The sequence below is a fragment of the Labrus bergylta genome, chromosome 20 (genome assembly GCF_963930695.1).
Source record: "Labrus bergylta chromosome 20, fLabBer1.1, whole genome shotgun sequence".
NCBI lineage: Eukaryota > Metazoa > Chordata > Actinopteri > Labriformes > Labridae > Labrus > Labrus bergylta.
The window spans coordinates 19,347,780-19,367,620 of record NC_089214.1 but is presented as its reverse complement, the minus strand read 5'-3'; the positions used below and the strand labels follow the sequence as shown (position 1 = coordinate 19,367,620).

General features: G+C 41.0%; 1 protein-coding gene across 1 annotated transcript; it reads right to left on the bottom strand.

Annotated features, from left to right (window-relative positions):
* Positions 1 to 1,839: 1,839 nt before the first annotated feature.
* Positions 1,840 to 14,185, bottom strand: dap (death-associated protein). Its single transcript, XM_020641667.3, has 4 exons — positions 13,980 to 14,185; positions 12,950 to 13,055; positions 6,655 to 6,697; positions 1,840 to 3,774 (listed from the first exon to the last, which is right to left on the bottom strand). The coding sequence occupies exons 1-4, from the start codon at positions 14,032 to 14,034 to the stop codon at positions 3,652 to 3,654; spliced, it is 327 nt and encodes a 108-aa protein (XP_020497323.1). The 5' UTR covers positions 14,035 to 14,185; the 3' UTR covers positions 1,840 to 3,651.
* Positions 14,186 to 19,841: the final 5,656 nt, after the last annotated feature.

The following is a 19,841-nucleotide window of genomic DNA, read 5'->3' as shown; positions in this document are numbered from 1 at the left end:
ATCTTCAGAATTATCTACAATGTGTGAACTAAAGATGAACTTCAAGTGGCGGTGCCCTCACTGTTAAAAAAAAGTGAGGGAAACTTGGCAGAGAGCAGGTCTGTTACACGGAAAAAACCCTCTCCCAGGAGTTTTAATAGCACCAAACTTGATAAGAAGTACTGCAATATACTTTCTCTTTGACATTTCCAACAAAGAACTAAAAATATGTTGGATATACTTAAAACTGGCAATGTGCTACTAAAGGCTTTCCATACATTGAATGGTGTGATGATTTAAATATCAAACACACACACACACATATATATATATGTGCAGAATAGTGCAAGCTGTTTGGTTTTGGTGAAGCTTTAGTCATAATGCCAAAATGTCAGAGTAACTTTGTCATTTTAGCCCTGCTCTTTTTATCAAACCGACTGTAAGCAAATCCAAAAAAAGGTCCTAATCTGGCTGTGGCCTGTTGACTGAGTAAACGGCAGCATCAGTGGAAGGTTTTCAGGTGGTTTGGTGGTAGAATCGACCAGTCTCAACTGGCTGCAGCCAGATTTAATGTTCCAGAGGACCACATGGCCAACAGCTGGTGCTGTATACTCTGGGCTAATGTAATAAAGTGCCTCCAAATGAGAAGAACTGAGCTGAGGGTAAAGTGCAATAAAACTGTAACCTTGCCTGTTTTTATGGCAGTGGAAGAGAAACAAAAAAAAAAGCGTCAAGAGTCAAATTAACAAAGACTTGAATTGTTGTCATGTGATATTGTTAGTAGATATCTTTTCTAAATATGCCAACATAGTGTTGCATTTATGGGCATTTGTATTCAAATCAACAACTGAACCCGTCTGAAAGTTGGTCTACCATAGCAACCTTCATACATAAATAATGCACCAAAGCATCTTTCCTATTATTTTATCCAACATTAATTTTTGGAGGCTCTTTTTTTATCTGTATGATTAATTTACTTTAAATCTGAGAAAATATAAAGGATATTTTTTTCAGTGTCATGAAAGTATTTTCTCCTGTATGTGAGGTCATAAAGTACCAATGTTTGTAGAGTTTTAGGGTCTACTTTCTGACACAATCATTACCAGCTTAACAAGCAAAAATACAGCTGATCTCTAAGGCTATTCACGACTATTCATATCTAGGATAAGAATAGATATTCATCTTATGTACCTTTTTCATTGCAGAATTCACAGTCATACAAGCACAGATTTATGAGCTGGACAGTATGATATATTTTTAGCATCCTCTCACGCACATTCTGTTCTTCCAGTCAGTCTAATAAGGCATGGCAGCGGAAGGGAGAACTATATACAACCACGGAGAATGGAGCAGCCATGTCTGCTTTAATGGGGAGTTCCAGCCGGCTGACAGAGGCTCGCACAGAGTGAGCCTGCACAGGCTGCTTTATTGGGCTAACATAAACTGACAGAACACCTGGTTGCAGATGCTTGTGTAAAGATGGATTACATGCACTAACACCTGGTGCACACTGTGTGTGTGTGTGTGTGTGTGTGTGTGTGTGTGTGTGTGTGTGAGCGAGCTACTGAGGGAGAAAGCAGACAGCTCTTGGAGATGTTTCTTTTTCATTTCAAAACAACACCTGAGCCCTAATCCCTCAGTGCAGGGTGCTAATTCACCGTGTGATAATCAAATACTCCAGGTAAGACACGGATCAAGTCCAAGTGGGACTCCTTTATCGGAGAACATTTTAGGGGTACATCATTCACCTTCTTTAGTGCTGACCTGGATTTCTTTATTACCTGATGAATGTTACAAATCAAAACAAGTTTCATGGACAGCTATTCCTTCTTTCATTAAAAAAAAGACAACATGGAAAGGTTTAACAAGATAGTTTATATCTTTATTTACTATGACAACCACACCTAATACCTAAGTCCACTCAATGACTAAAGATTTATACAATTTAAACAATTTACTCAAGAACAAGAACCAAAGAAAAAAACAAAAATACAACTCTTTTAAAATTAAATTAACATTGGAAATTATTCCTTCTTGGTAAGATAAATTCTTTCTTGTCTTAGAACCTGAACATTAGTGTTACGACGACACTTGAGTGTAAGGGGATGGGTGTTTAAGGAAAAGGGTGGTGTGTGTGTTTTTTAAGTGTGTGTTGATATGTATCATTTCTAAGGACATTTTTTTTTTAGGATTTTAGGGGCTGATGCAAATGTCTGATATTAAACAAGCCATACCTGCTGATCTTCTGCAGGAGGAAATAAATGGATTGTATTTGCTCTGAACACTTCTAAACGTCTACATATTTATTCAGACAGTTTTCTATGGAATGTTGAAATCACCATTTTTGCACAGCGATTACCTTTATCTGACAGCTGAAAGCTGGACTATTTTCTGAGCTGCTGCACTGCAACACTTTGTTGTAAAGTACATTACTCTGTCCTGCTGTTCATGCTATTGTTAATGCATACACAAAGCATCCTGTCGCTGCCTCACAGTAAACATATTTCATCGCATTTCTGGCTTTGTTTTTCTCTTTCCAGCTGACTCCGGTGAAAAGCAGAGAAAAAATGCAATCCTGGATTCTAAGCAATAAGGCAGTTTTGTTTTTTTTTAAAAGCTGTTTACTATGAGGCAGGTTAAGTTTGCATTAAAACTAGTTAACAATGCAGAGGAGGAGCCACATGATTACAGCAATAACAAAGCAGCAGAAAATGCAGAGCAGACATCAGTAAGGCGCCTTCCTCTAAAATTAAGTTGAATATAGTGACAGAGGAAGAAACTCTAGCAAAAGGTAAATAGCTTTTGTCAATGCCTAAAAGCTATATTAGCCAAAGCTTTAAGCTAGCAAGCATGACTCATGACACAGTCAGCATCTCATTGGTTCCCCTTTTTTGGTGTCTTTAATATTGAAAATGTTACCTATCTGGAGATACTATATCTACACTTTGCATTGGGAGTCAGGCAACACTACAGACCTTATGATTGGTTAATGCTGTAATACTTTGAGCAACTATAGCGCTCTCTGGTTCATGTTTGACGCAGTGATATCATCAAAGTGAGGTTTGTTCCTCAGAAGCTGCTTCCTGTATCTTTTTGGTTTGTGTTTATTATGTTCTATTAATGTCCACCTTGTGATTTCTCGATTGGTTCTTTTGGTCTGTGAAGATCATAGGTAGAAGGCTGGAGCTCAGGCTCGTCACTGTGAGGTGATTGGTTGGTCGGACCGATTACAGGTTACTGTGATTGGTTGGTTCGCTTTGATGTTGTGTTAATCAGCACATGGGTGGGGATGAGAGTTCCCCCCACAGACTCAGATCAGCTTCTCCATTAATGTGTAATCCTACAATGATAGCCATTTTAGAAGGGCCACTTAATCCGATTTAAGACTATAAAATCGTCAACACAATCCCTCATAAGGGGAGGATTAAAAGTGCAGAACTGATAGTGCAGCACAATGCAGCAGAGGTGTAAACAGTGGGTCCTCTACAATGGCTACACTGGGCGTCTGTTTAAGATCCTTGTACAGGTCATGTAAAAGCTAACAAAACAAAAAACTACGGTGATTATTAAGCAGAGACCTGAGCCTGGTGGGGGACATATATTCATCTTCTGTGTTCCATTGGAAAGGCCTGCTAGTGGAGTTAGCGGAGCCCTTGTAGCCTGCTGCCCGGCTCACTTGCGAGGCTGGTGGATTTGCTGTTTGATGTGCTGCTGGAGGGGGGCCAGCTTCGGAACACCAGGCTGGGGCTTCTGATGGGCGACCTGGGCAGCAGCTGGGGTGAAGTCCTTATCACCCTAAACAGAAAGCGGACAGTCAATTGTATTCATCTGTTTCGATTCTTCAGCTGGAAATACGGCTCAAGCACACATCAAACCGAAGTCAGCTATTTCGATTGAAACCACTGTTAGTACAAGAATTTAGAAACGATCTGTGCAGAGATAATAACTGGGCAGTAAACACACCAGGAATGTGTCATATTCAATGTTTCAGAGTTGATTTCCCATCACTTCTATATGTGATTAAATCAGGACTTTGACTATTTATGGCAGAATGCTGTTCTTTAATCAGACTCACTGCCACCAGGACTTGAATTCTTACTACTTTGCCTTCATGCTCCCCTTCTTTCTTCCTCCCTTTACCAAGCCAGCATTCCTAATTTCTTCTTCCTCGACGTTCCTGTCTTGGTCTGTCTTACACCTGCTCTTTACTCCCCTGCTCTTCACTGGTTAAGTTTTTACATATGGCACCGAAGGGGTTGGGTGGCAAAGTTCAGTTAAAGCTGGGCTTACAGTTGCTTAAAGATGCAAACATTTAACACACATTACATTAATGTGTGGATAAATGTGGAGGGTTTTAATTTCTCTAATCTAAAACACTGGATTGTAGCATTAAGTTACAATGTGTTTGGCTGATTCCTCTCATCTGTGCATACATGGATGTTAACACTACATCATAAATGAATTTAAAAATGCACAGTGCTTGCATATTCTCTTTTCCTAGAATTCCATAAATGTTTGTAAGGATTAAGTTATATAACCTGCTAAATCAATGCACACAAAAAACACACACACACACAAAACCTTTTGCTGAACTTACGCATCCCATCCCTAAGCTGACCCTAATCCTCCATGTATGTGTTGTTTTTGTACAGTATGCACACTCATTTTCCTGCATGTGTGTAGGTGGGACCAAAAACATTGTCAATGTGTGCGTCTGTGTGTTTCTTTCATTTAAAGCCAATCCTGCAGCTAACAGCACGGGATGTGGATGGATTTGACCTCCAATTGCCCTTCTTCTCTCTTGTGTGCTTCAAAGCTTCTGTCTCCTCTATCTCTGTCCTACTGAAGCAGAGGTATGGGCGGGAAAGCAACAAATGAACTGTATTACTGCACTACGGTGTGACAAGCAGTCGCTGTGGTTGGCAAGATATGTTTCCAGCTTTCACTTCTCCGTTTGGAGGAGCAACGTGATGGTTCCTCTTTTTAGCAACACACAAACTACTTCACAAATAGTTTATATTAAAACATGTGAAAATTGAAGAGATCTCATGAAGCTGAAAAATACATTCTGAACATAAAGAAGGCGCATGTGGGGGCGCCGGTGGCCTAGTGGTTTTGGCGCTAGCCCCATGTACGGAGGCAATAGTCCTCATTACCGCGGCCTTGGGTTCCAATCCGACCTGGACCTGATGTCATCCCCCACTCTCTCCTCCAAACGTTTCCTGTCTCTCTTCAGCTGTCCTTGCTAATGGCCCAAAATATCTTTTTTTATTTTTTTTAAAGAAGGCTTGAATGTATAACTTGAAGTAACAGTCATTCTTTTACTTTTGAGTTAAAATTTCAGCTAGCTTTGCTTTTGATGCCCACCTTAAGTGCCTCGTGTCATCATTTTATCAAGGCAAACACTTGACCATGACTTCATGAGTCATTCAAAGAGAAAGGAAAGACAGAAAATTGAATGCCAGGAAATGTCTTGTTTTTAACATTTTATAAGTCAGAACTGGTCAAACACTCCCCGCACCGACACACAAACACACACACTGAAGTGTTTCACTCAGCCTTTAAAAGGCTTTTCCGAGGCTTTGTGCACTGCTAGCCTCTGGGTGTGATGGCAGCAGATAGGGGGCGAATGGAAAGGCTAGAGGAGGATCGGTGGGATAAATGGGATGTCTGCCACCTTCCTGATATCACTGCAATCTTCCACAAACAATCTACCGGGTCTGACAGGCAGGGAACGGAGCCATCCAGAGACTCAAGGACGCCTTTCACACACAAAGACACACACACACCTGTGTGCTCTCATGCCAAATCAATGGCATACAGTCAAGAAGAATTGAACAGATTTGGCCCGTCACAGACTTTGACCCACTTTTCAAAGAGGTGGGTCAAGGCTGTCCAACCCTAAACAATCAAACTCTATATGTCATGGATCATTTCTGATATAATGTGGTCCACTACCTCTGTGAAGCTCACAATTGGATTCTTGTTGAAACTATGTCACAGAGCAGTTGATTGGACACTTTGGTCTTCTTGTGTTTGTGGATTATCGTAGCACTGTATTAAGCTCTATTGTACGATATCTGTAAGTGTAACCAGATTTAACATGAAAAAAGGAAACATAAGAATATTTTTTTGGGGATTGTGGTAATAGTCTCCTCCAAGCGTGCGACCCAAGTTCAAATCCGACCTGTGTCTCCTTTCCCGCTCTCTTTCCCTGATTTCCGACTCTACCCACTGTCCTATCTCTACAATAAAGGCAAGCCCAAAAATAAATCTTTAAAAGAAAAGCCTTTTTTTCCATGAATAAATGTACAAATGTTGTTCTTTCAATTGATTTCTGGGCCATGGTAACAAGAAAAGCTGAGAATGATCCAACAACTAAATCTCCAAAAAATAATATATTGATAACAAATGGTTTTTCCAATTAATATTGTTTTTCACAATAGCAGATCATTCAGCATCATCATCTCCCTGTTTGGAACTCCATGGCTTTTCTTCTCCTCCCCTTTGTCTGCCTTGTTTTTCCTTTACTCCCTTGTTCTGTCTCAGCACTAAGCTGCTACCTCTCCCTGTAGAGCTCATGTCCCAGATATAAATCACCGTATAATGCTTATTTCAACACTACTGGTGGTCTGAGTGTGTGCGTGTCTGAGAGTGTCTGTGTGTGTGTCTTACCTTTGTAACCACTCCAGACACAACCATGGGGGCCTTCGGTGGACTAAAAAGGAGAGAGAAAAAAAGGGAAGCATACAAATTCAAGGTTTTGTTTTTTTAGAATAATACACAACTCAGTAAACTGTCATGTAATATGTCAATCATATTGTGCGCAGGTCGAAGTTGCAGTTTACCGTGTTTAGCATGGCAACATTTGCAAACGTTTATTTATCTGGTTACTTCAAAACCTCTAAAAGTGTAACCGAGCCAAAATTTTAACATCCAAACTTGTTGGAACACATAACACCCACAGTCCTACACACACACACACACACACACACACACACACACACACACACACACACACACACACACACACACACACACACACACACACACACACACACACACACACACACACACACACACACACACACACACACACACACACACACACACACACACACACACACACACACACACACACACACACACACACACACACACACACACACACACACACACACACACACACACACACACACACACACACACACACACACACACACACACACACACACACACACACACACACACACACACACACACACACACACACACACACACACACACACACACACACACACACACACACACACACACACCGGATGGACCTGCCAGCAGCTTAAATAGCTCCCATTCATCCTGGCCAAACACTGGGGCTCACAGCTTCTGGATGGAAAGCATGAGCAGAGAGAGGGATGCAGGGAGAGCGTTAGAGAGAGCTAACGAGGAGGATGATGATAAAGGAAATGATTGGGAAGGAGGAGAAATGAGGAGGGTAAGAAAGTGAAGGAAAGACAGGTTAGAAAGGGGGAAAGGCGGGTCAAGGGGTTTAAGGGTGACAAGGGGAGGAAAATGGAGAGGAGGAACAGGGGAGAAAAATATAAAATAATAGACTGTTAGAGGAGGAGAGTGGAGGAGAGAGGGTGGCCAGCGCTCATTCACACAGAGAAAGGGAATGGATGGACGCAGAGGGAAAGACGAGGAGGAGGAATGCGGAACCTGAGGGAAGTATCGACCTTGACATGACAAACGAGCGCCATCTAATTTTACGGCATCGTCGCCCCCCGGCAAAAGCGCACAGTTGTGGTAGCCACCTTCAAAACTACACTGAAAGACATTAGCAACAAGCATGTCCAACTTGTGCCTACCTCATTAACACGGTTAATATGCAAAGAGGAAAAGTTTCTCAGTAAACAAACTTCAATCAATCCTCAGCTGTCAGAATACAAACACTTGAATAGCATGATGTTTGCAACATCTGTTAGCTTCCTATAAATATTTGAAGATTCATGCACAACTTTTAAATGATGATCTGTTTGCAGTTATGGATTCTCAACACATCTGGCTTATGTCCAAATCTGCAATCAACCACTTGGCACTGAACAGCCCTCTGCTACTTATCTTAATGAGAATATTTACACCTTGCTATTAAATCAATGCTTGGATATGTTGAATTTCCCTGATTATTCCTCACTAACCACATGTCAAAATGTCAGGTTGAGAGGCTCTCTATTAGCAAGTCAATTAGCTGAAATATTGCATATTAACATCCCAGCAAGTGTTTCTTATTCAGATTTATGCTCTGCTAATTGTGAAGTGCTCGGGTTAGCTTTTTGCTAACACTTGGCTTGAAGTACAGTTGAAAAAAAAAAAAAAGGAGCGCTATATGCAGAGCAAGTTAAGTATAGCTGTGCATATGTCAATTGCCAGATGAAGAAATCCAGATGCCGGAAAAAATCCAACAACTGTGAAAATTACTTACAGAATATTCATCACGAATGCACCTGTTGGCTAAACATCACAATCATCTTAAACACATCTGGCCGGGCGCACTGCTGCATAGTGTAAGTATCTAATTTCATTACACTCACAAAGTAAACTCTACAATGGCATGCGAGCATTACATGCTACCAGATTTCTTCATTTCCCTCAAGCTAAAAGATAGCTCGTTAGTGTTCAGCTGCTAAAGTCTGATGTTGAATAAAAAAAACAGACTTTTCATGTTGTTATTTTGAAATGTCGAAACTGTCTCTGAGCTGTTTGCTTCACAAGTGAAATAAAACAACTTGCTCTTTTTCCACATCATGCCAAACAGTTATACATCACACAGTTATACATCACACATGTACAGCAGCTGCTTCAGTTCTGATACTAACTGAAGCTAAGGTGAGGTGAGACACACTGGGGTTAAGGTGAGCTCAGTTGAATATTTGCTCTCATACCGACACAGCGTGGGCTCCTATTCACCTCACGCTGGCCTGTCACATCATGTCTCCTTCCTATTGAACGCCCATCTCCTTTGTGTCATTTGAAGATGAATCCTCAAATACTGACAAGACCGCAAAGAGATGAGAGGTGGAAAAAACAAAGAAACCAAAGGACGAAGGAAAACGTCAGCCTTGCATTTGAGGCATGTTAGTATCAAACTTGGCCTGTTGTAGCCAGGGATGGACATAAAGGGCAGAGAGAAAGAAGACAGACGGATAAGGCATGATTACACAGACAGGTAGAAGTGAAGACCTGTCAGTGAGACAGCTAACAAGCTTCAGACTCCTTCAAAAGGGTAAAATTGTTTCTTCCCCCCCCCCCCCCACATGACAGTAAAAAATAACATTCCCCTTATGTAGAATAAACAACAGGTTTTAGACATGCTTGGTAAACAGATACACGCCACTCTGTTTAAGACATCTTAATCACACTCTACTCTAGGCCATGATATCTTAATCTAGATTCCACACAAAGCTTTCGTTGTAAGATTATGCCACTGACACCTTTCATGTCTTTATCTGTTTGAGAAGATGGAGAGAGATACCAAGAGAAGGTCACACTGAGAGAAGCCAAAAGTAACAAAGAGGTGGGATGAAGTGGTCGAGGAGCCTGCAGGGGGCAGTAGAGAGCTGCGAGGAAACCAGGGGAGGAGTCGCTTTGTGAGGGGAGAGGAGAAGAGTGAAGAGGAAAGGAGAAGGTCGGTAAAGGGAAAGAGAAATCAGAATACACATTTTAACTAATCAAAGAAAGAAATGTGCATTCATATGATTTTTTTTGGGGGTGTTTTCTCCTCTGATTTGGCTCTAAAGTCACACCTCACCACCATTACCTCCAACACCACCCCACCCATCTTTCTTTGCTTCAACAGAGCAGGAAGTTTGTTGCCGTAGGCGATGTGGTGGTTGCTATAGAAACTGATGCCTGTTGCCTGTATCTCCTCCTCTTCTTCTCCTCTCTCTCTCTCTCTCTCTCTTCCTTCTCAACTTTTCACTGTGAGCTGTCAGCTTACTGCGCATCCCGCAACAGTTCCTACATACTGTGTATGTGTGCAGCGAGTGATGAAGTGGAGCATACACACAGCACCGCCCGCTCTTTTTTCTGGGTCTGCGAAACATATCCACCTCTCACCAAAAACATGGAGGAGACGTGATAGTGCAGCTGACACGAGGCCACGTCGTTTTTACACTTTTAGCTGATCCAAATGTGTGAGCAGCACATAAACCAGATTTTTGTGTAAATGAGAAGCATCATGCTAATAAACACGTGTTCTTTTTTTTTTTCTCCCTCTCTTCTGCTTTCCTAACTCTCACTGACATCACATTTTTACACAGAAGCAGAAACACTAGATTTATTCCTGACACTGAAAAACATTCAGCTGACACTAAGTGGGCAGCTGCTGGGTCACCCGTCTTATGCCTTCCTTTCTTGCCTGTATCTCACCCCTACCCGCCCTTCTCCTCCTTCTCTCACCGAGTCAAACCTCATTTTTCCTATCTTCACATCAGCATGGTGTCTCCTGCTCTCCATACCATAATAATCTCCCCCTCCCCTCCTCCCAATAATCCAGGCCACCTATCTCTCTCTTTGCTCCATCTGTCCATCTCGGTGAGATTGGGTACGGCAGGTGTTCCCCTGACTACACCGCTTCACTGGCTGCTACTAATGCGAAATTTACCCAGTGGCCACCTGCTAGACGTCCATCAGCGTGACACGGAGAGGGACAGACAGAGTGTGTGTGAGTGAGAGACTTTCACTGACTGTATTTACTGACGGAGTGCAGCTACTAAGCTTCTCTTGTGAGACGCGCTGACAGGTATTTTTTTTTTAGTTTGAGGTAAATACTTGAAAGGAGGAAGGTAAAGCGCGCGTTTCCACAGCCAGGCCGAGAAAGGTTTTTCAAAGCTGATTTTAAACGGTGTTCCTCTGTGATTCAAATGCACCATTTGTGGATTTGATTTCAGCAGCTGAAGTTGTGATTCCTCTGCCTTGACTGCAAGCTCTGTGCAGACATATTTAGGGGGAAAAATAACTTCTTGAGTTTTTAATGTCCCTGCTGAGCCAGTTCACACACAAGGAAAGCCTCAAAGATATTTTAACACTCTCAATCCTGCATTTATTTTGCAAAGCAGACACAAAGCTGGCTCCTCCACCAACAAATAGGACACATTAACTGCCTCTGAAAGTAGGACTGCATGTATATCCAGAGTGAATTATCAGTCATATCATCAAGTATTTTTATTATTTCCACAATTTCCCAGTTAGGGCTCAATAAAGTAAATCTATGTCTATTTATCAAATAAGTCGATTTATTGGTTAGTTTATCAACAGTATTGGGGCACCGGTAGCCTAATGGTTAGTGCAGGCGCCCCATGTATGTAGGCTGTGAGGCTGTGAAGGGCTTTTTCCCTTCACATTTCATAGCCTTTATTTAAGAAAACAGCTAATATTGGAAAGAAATAAAATAAATGAGTTGTAACACCATTGCATTTCTAAAATCTGCACAGTTTGACTAAATATCCTCTAAGGTTACATAACAAAATGAGGAAGTGCATAATGCAACCAGCTGGTCACACCCTCTGACCAATGTCCACTAGAAGGAAGAATATCTCCAGTTTCCTGACTATAGTCGGCAGTGTTCTTTCTTTCTTAATCACTCTCCTTCATATTGAGACGTGTGAGCCGGGCTTGCATGTCTCTTTCATACCTCCGTTCTCAACTTGACCTCACTTTTCACATTAATGCTCCGTCTGCCATTACCACTCATCTTGGCACAAAGGAGAGGAGAGAAAAAACAAAATGACTTATCAGCACCAACATGCTCGATGTTATTTTCGCTCTGAATTACAGGGAAAGACTCACACAACACGCAGGGTCATTAAAGAACATGCATTGTATAATTTTGTGTGTTTTAGATTTTGTGTAGAAATACCAGCATGCTAAAATTTCTTGATAGTTGGCAATGTTCTTGAACCCTGCTTTACTGCTGCGCACTGCTTGTCAGCTCTCATTTATCACCTCTCTTTAACACACACACACACTGATATGTGGTGTGAATATGCCACTTGTACTGATACGCATATAGCTGACGGGTCCTCATGAATATTGAGCAGAGTGGGCGTAGAAGCAGACCCATGCACACACAGTTACACTTCACAGTATGGAGTAAGTAGCACAAACAATGAAGCAAACTAAACATGCTAACATAGAAATGGAACAATTATTGCTGCTTATGAAGAGAGCCTGCGTGATGTAGACCATGTGAACTGAGACGGCTATCAGCCAACAACAGTGGCTGCAGAATGGACTGTACAAGTGCTGAATTATTCAGTTATTATGTTGTTTATCGAGTTATATATATGCCTGCTGAAAAAACATGCTGCAAAAAAGTATCGTCCTAAATTTAAGTGGAAGCTGCTAAATTTCTTAGTAGACAAATTGCAGATTGTATGTCTGTGTGTGTTACCCACTTACAACTTAGTAGGTGTTTCCCCATTTCTTGTAAACATGAACTAAACACTCAGGTTCAAATAAACACAAATAAACAATGCAACATTTTCTCTCACTTTGCTGCAAGTTTTGTGTCATTAGGCTGTCTTTGTGGTTGTTGTGTGTCTTAAGAGTCATTTTCCATCTCTTTGTGCTGCTTTTGTGTTTATTTGTCAACATGTTGTCTCTAATTCTGATGGTTCTGTGATCATATTGTGTCTCTTTGTAGTCTTTTCAGTCTCTGTGTGCTCTTTTGTCTGTCTTTGCAGGTCTTTTTTGTCATGATTTTTTTCCAGCCTTTGTTGTCATTCAGCAAGTCTTTGTAATCATATTCAGTCCCTTTATAGTCTTTTATTTATTTGTCCTAATAAATATTTTAATGACAATTCAAAAATAGGCTCTGGCCCATGCAGGGATCTCCTCCACCCATTGGTCCTTGGGCTTATGCCAAGTAGGCCCGGTTAGGTAATCGTCCATGAGAGTGTGGGTGAAATACCTGCTGCTGACGTACTCCTCTTCATCTTCATCATCATCTTTTGGTGGGGGTTCAGGCACCACAGCGGGCTGGTGCTTTTGCACTATCCTCATCCCTCCTGCCTTTACTGCAAAACACCATAACAGAGGGACAAACACATGCACACTGATTAACACAGGAACAAGTAAGATTAGTTCAAGGGCTCACAATGAGATCAAACAAATATCACAGATATTGAAATAAAATGATTAAAGCCACAAGTATTTAGAATAATATGACTTTAGCAGTACTTGCCTTGCATTAACAATGTAAGTACTCACGTTATACTGGAATACAGAATAATGCATGATAACTTTATTGTTACATTTGGACTGAATTCATTATAAAAGTTATAGTTTGAGTTAGTTATCGTCCTGCACATAATGTCGGAGTGTCCTGGACATGAATTGTTCAAAGCACTAGGATAGCTGTTTGTAACCTCTGGCCTCAGTGGTGAGACATACATTCATGTTTGTTTAAGACAGAGAGGCTGCTGTTGGCCTCCCACTAATCACAGGCTCGGTGTAAGGGGCAATTATTATCTCACTGTGCTATCAGTGTAGCTGCTGTGGCCCCATACCCTGCCACACTGCTCAGGTCCACGTACACCTTATCTGTTTTTTTTTTTGTTTTTTTCAGCTTTCCGTCCAAAAGACTCAGGCGTATGACCTCCACGTCATCCACCCAGCAGTACAAACGTAACATTTTAACTTACGTCCTTAAATTACACTACGATGATCTAAAATCGCTACAATGTCCCAAGGGTTAAGTATGTTCAAAGGTCTGACACAAATCAGGAAGTAGGGAAATGTGAAAAACTGAGAATTAAGGCAGATTACACCACATGCAATGATGAATGTAGAGACGCCCTGCTAGTATATGCACATGTGGTGATTGCATAAGTATTATTCTATATCATGTGATTTCTGGACCTAGTCAGTGCAGAAACAAAGGGCCTCAGTTTAAAGGAAGCCTAAAAAAAAAAACAAGAGAGCAGCAGAAGGAGCTTTACCTGCAGGGGGATGTCCTCCTTTCGTCTCCACTTTCTCCTTCGGCTCTGACGACATGACTGCACTGATCTCAAGTCTGCAGCGGGAAAGGAACCAGGTCGTCTGAAGAAACTAATCCCAGCGCTGGCCTGCTCGAAATTCAGGACTACAGTTCAATCTGGATCGTCAACGTGGCTTTTTCCTTAGCATTGTTTGGAAACGATGCGTCATGACGTCATGCGGAAGAGCCTGGGAGCCAAAGGACGTTCGTAGCGCAGTGACGTTGATAGTAGCCAATGAGCGGAGGTGTAATCTTTGATTAGCACATTTATTTTTGACTTAAAATGATAAGAATAAGAATAATGATAAATAAACAGGTGAAAACGGTATTACACAAAGACTGTTGTAGGAAAGAACAGCCATTGTTTAGAGATTTAATTATTTTTATTAGGGAATGTTATTATCATCATGTTTTTGTTATGATGATGTCATTTAGTGAGACCTTTCAGCTGTTTAAGTATTTAATTATTGATCCCTTCTCCAGTTTTACATCAAGTTAATCTAATTCTAAACTTAAGAAATATTTTGTTATTGCCTATAAATGCAATAAATAATTACCATGATCAACGGAGAACTAAAAAAAGGGATTTAATTTGCAAAGGAGCTGTCAACACGGCCTGTTACAGGAAGTGTTTTGAGTCAGAAAATTACTATTTACAATATGTAATTGAGCTCACGACCTAATGTTTCACTTAAATCTTATGCTAACTGTAACTTTGGGAATACAATGTGTTAATGTTTAAGACATTAATTTCCCACATAAGAGCAGTGATTAGGACATTTAAAAGACATCATTCTGTCCCTTTTAGCTCTCCACCCACACAATCTCTTAAAATGATGCATTTATACAAATAATTATGCTTTCAATAAAGAAGCCAGACCCCTCTCTGATCTTTATGGTAAATTGACTTGTATAGCGCTTTTCTAGTCTGACTATTATTATGACTAGCTTTAAGTGCTTTAAGGCTACATGTCAAATTCACAATTCACGTCACGCTCACACACTGATGGCAGTCTGCTCAATCATTCATACCAATCCATATATAAACACATTCCCACTCTGCTGGTGTAACAGCAGGAGCAATTTGTGGTTCAGTATCTTGGCCACAGACACTTCATGTGCCTGTAGGAGCTGGGGATCGAACCCTCGACCTTTCGGTTGAGCTGCCCATTGTCATGCTGAAACAGCCGGAGCAGAGACAGCAGCAAGGTGTACATTCAATAGCCAAAGATGCAAGTGATAGATATGTGAACACGTGTGGCTGTGGCTAACTCACGGACCACACACTGTACACACACATATTGGTACTGTAGGTCATGACAGTGTCAGAGCGGAGAAATGCAGGCAAAGCCAAGAGGTGATAGATAACTGGGGGGGGGGGACTGAATCATAGTTTCAATCTGTTACTCCTTCTGTTAATACATTACTAGAAGATCATGTGCATATTGTATATTCAGATTACAATATATAAATTGCCCATATGGATCTATATATACGATGTCCTGTTTCTGTGCTTGCGCTAGAGCAGCTGTCAATGTAGTGGTTTACACATTTCAAGAGTTAAAGTTCAAATGAGAAGCAATATTTGTTATGTGATAAGAATGAGGATTAATGACTTTGATCGGTGTGCATTCATTTACATATGTGGTCATGTGATAGCAGAGTGTGTGTGGTCATAATTATGTGTGCAAGCCAATCGTCAACCCTGTAATAGCATAATTGCAGTGTGAAGTGGCAGCTGCGTTCTTCACTCAGACCAACAGACGAAGTAATTTCACCACACTCACATTCCACACGCACAGTTTCATGCAAACTCATCACACTGTTAATATGTGTTATACAGAGAAAAAGACAACTATTAAGAAAACAGATAGTATCAGATCATTAAAAAAAAAAGACTTGCTTCAACAACCAAACACACATGCTGCTGGCGAATATTAGGTTTATGCAAGGGAGAGATGGTCCAGGTTTTACATTTGTTCCCAAAGTATAATAATCTGTTGCAAGGGCATTATTGTCCCTGAGGGACAGCCAATCAAAAGGCCAGGAGTTCAGTTGCAGATCAGGAGTGCTGCTAATTAAATGTTTGGACACCGTTGACTCTTATTTAACAAGACAGGTTGATTAAGATCATTCTTACTGACAACAGTGGCCTAGGGGTGTAATCCTGTCACAGAGGGAGTGCTGCAGAGAATAACACCCTCACAATTCCCTAAATACAAAACTTGTATTGACACTAAGCCTCTCTCAGTGCCCACTGAATCTGCTTTGAGATGTGCCATGCAGGTCTCTGAAGGCTTGATGTCTCTTTCCCTCATTTAGAATTGTATATGAAATGTGTTTTAAAGTTTGCAGAGTAAAGTTTAAACCATATCACATCCTTATGCATCATATATATATATATATATATATATAACACTATTTCCTTTGGATTTTAAATACAGAGATGTGTAGTTTTACAGAAGCCACAGCTTTATGTCATAATGAGTGATGATCCTACATTTCCCATAATGCATATTGACGTCAGCTTTGGTTAGACCCTCAATTACTCCTGTATTTAAGCTCAAATTTAAATTTTACACAGGTTTAAAAAAATATATTTATTGGGTCTAATCTCAAACTGAGATGAGCCTGACTGCATCACCATGACATCATCAGTCCCTCAAGATTGACATTATATGACTGTTCCCAAAGGCCAAGAAGTAATATTCATGAGGACATCAAAGACTTTGGTTTCATTGGAGATAAAAATAAAAAGTAAAATAGGATAAAATCGCAGCGCAAAACCTTTGTTGTAAAAGAATGTCTGGAGTAGAAAATATTAAATGAGGGACTGACTCAGCAAATCTGATCTCTACTGCCTGACTGTTCCAAAGTTTGGGGGCTCTGACAGCAAAAACCCTGTCCCCTTAAGTTTTCAGCCTGAACCTTGGAACAGCCAGCCAGCACAGCTCCTCCAGAGGAAATGTGGTGACATGATAAAAAAAAGTTCAGTTAATACAAATCTGTCATCCAAGCAAATCCACGAAATGCAATAATGATGTTTATCTTTTTGCTGCAATCATCCATTTATGTGTGAGTGTATGCATATGTGGCCACTAGATGGAAGAAGCTGCTTAACTGCATATCACAAGTGTCTCCAGCTGTGTGCGTGGGAGTTTGTGTCCTGCAGAATTCATCGTCACTGTCATTCCAGCGAAGCTTGGCCTGTGATGTCCCAGAAAAAATGAAGAGTCACTGATAGAAACTGCACGACTCCGGAGCAGAAGATGAATACAGAGCTCAACATCCAGCTCATTTCTGTTCCCTCTCGTTTTTTTAGTGTCACTCTCCCCTCACCCTTCTTTCTGTTCTTCACCCTTTTTTTTTTCTTTTTTTTACAGATGATCACATGCACATGCAAGACTGGGAGAGAGGGAGAGCATTCATTACTCAGGGTGAAAATACATGGCACACATTCAAACTGCCAGAGGTGAAATCCTCTTCAGAAGTCAGTGATCTCAACACCTGCCCATGGCTGATATGACTGCGTAAGTGTGTGTGTGTGTGTGTGTGCGCATGTGTGTTGCCAGGGCCTTTGAGAGAAGCACTCTCAGTGACGGCTTACAGAGACAGAATGAGGACGTCACAGGTGAGTGAGTTTGCTCAAACTGACAGGTGAACTAACACACACAGACACACACACATTCTATCTGTAACACATATGCAATCATGCCTCTGACACATACATGCCCTCTGTTTCTCTCTTTCTTTCCCAGACACACACACACTGACGTAGCTCAGTGTGAGCCAGCTGGGTCCTCTGCAGCAGCACTATCACACATGAATAACCAAGGCTTCTGCTCTGCAGCATTGACTATTCAATACCTGACAGGGCACCTTATGGCGTATGTGTGTGTGTGTGTGAACTATCCTATGAGCGTCCACTTGAAGTTACAGTTCATGTGTCTATGTCGATCCTAACCAAAGTTTACTGGAGTGGAGAGTGAAAGCAGGAAAGAGAGAGGAGGCATTGTAACAAGCCGATTGATTACCTGTAATGAGATGCTTTATTGGTCACCAAAGGTTTCCTCCCTTTGCTCTAGTTCTCCTCTGAAAGGAGGCTGAGGTCAGGTTCAGGTAGGAAACATATGTAGAGCTGCCCCAAAGCACTCAGCAAAGTCAGATACTTACTGTGACGGCTACTTTCCAGCTGGCTCAAAACTGCGTGCACCCGGGCTAACCATGATGTTTAATGGACCCACTGAGACGTCTGAGAGCAAAACACTCACTCATCTCTGTATGGGTTTGCTGTTATTGATGGATTCTGTTCAGCATGATCAAAGGTGCCCTGGTTGTGCTTTGTTCTGCATACTGGATCGAATACAGGGGGCTGCAGTGCTAATAAAGTAAAAGGCAACCTATTCCATCATTTCCTGTGGATCATTTCATGTTGGGACTGAAACTTTTGTATGGATCAGACACTAGCTTTGCACATTACAGTTTCATTCTAACCATTCTAACCATGGTATTGTTTTGTTGATTGATCATACCTCCAATTTGAACCAGAAGAAAATGTGTCCACAGTTTTTGGCTGATTTGCCAATAAATGTTGTACTGTAACATAGTCATTGTCCTTAGGGGAATTCAACCTGATGACTTCAGTGATCCCCTATAGCGAGAATCTGGAAACTTGTTATGGTATATGTGTTTGTCTCACTTTGTAGAAATATATGCTGTATGATGTCCATATTTGATTAAATACAGTACTTAAAATTCTGACCATCAACCTGCACAAATTATCTAGCATACTAAACTTTTAAACTATTATGGCGACCATGGTTAACTTTATACTTTATATGTAATTTCATGCACGACAACCGAGGTGTTAGTAAGGTTTAGCAGACTTCCAGACTTTTCCACTCCTACAGGCAGTCATTGGACTATGTTCCTATACCATGTCGATCACTTATAGATCAATAAAACTTACATGAGATGTTGTTTTGAGGGTCAAATGACCTTGTGTAAATGAGCCCATATAGCAACTTATACACAATGAAATAACTGTTTCCTCAGGGTTTCATTCCTGTTGAGGTCTTAACATAGATATTTGAGCACTAACAATCCATCTGTCTTCGGCTGTAGTAAAGAGCACTCTTGAGTCTTGGCAAGGATCAATTTGAAACATCTCACAACTTTCTGCAGGTGTAAATTAAGCCTGATAACACCCCTGTCAAAACAGAAGTTAAATGTAGAAAGAGTGAATAGTAACATTTGGAGGTACCTTGCTCTTTCCAAACAGAAATAAGAACCATGTGTATGACACTCACCTGATTGGTGGTTGATTCTCTGCAGTGATGAAAACTGCAGCTTTCATCCCATTGTTTGTCTTCGCAGCCTGCAACTTTAATGTTTAGGTTTACTTCCACTGCTCTTCAGGACATTGTTTGTAAAAGAAGGCTGCAGTTCTCATTAAAAAAGCAAAGAGACACAATTAGCAGCCTTCCTCATGAAGCGACAGACATCACAGAGCTCAAAGTAGAACAAATCTTTGTTCACATTCATCAGGTGGCAAGAATTACAACTTCATTTCTTAATAACTCCATTGGATTAACCCATTGAGGTGATCATCAGTGTTGTGTTTACAGTTTGATTCAGACTTTGGTTTCATTGGTTTTAGGAGTCCTGCAGTAACTAACTCATCTGTTCTTGAATGCATGTCACTCAGGATTTCTTTTAATTTGCCCATTTGTAGATATACTGTGTATTAATGCAATACAATGAGGTAAATCAGGGTATAAAAAAATGCAAAATATGCCATAATGTTTTAGCACCTTATCAGAGA

Bases quoted from the DNA above. Each gene is read 5' to 3' on its own strand.
- dap (XM_020641667.3), bottom strand. From the start codon at position 14,034: ATGTCGTCAGAGCCGAAGGAGAAAGTGGAGACGAAAGGAGGACATCCC. The intron at 13,056-13,979 runs GTAAAGCTCCTT...GGTGTTTTGCAG, and splicing joins AGGAGGACATCCCCCTGCAG to TAAAGGCAGGAGGGATGAGG. The intron at 6,698-12,949 runs GTATTTCACCCA...TCTCCTTTTTAG, and splicing joins GAGGAGTACGTCAGCAGCAG to TCCACCGAAGGCCCCCATGG.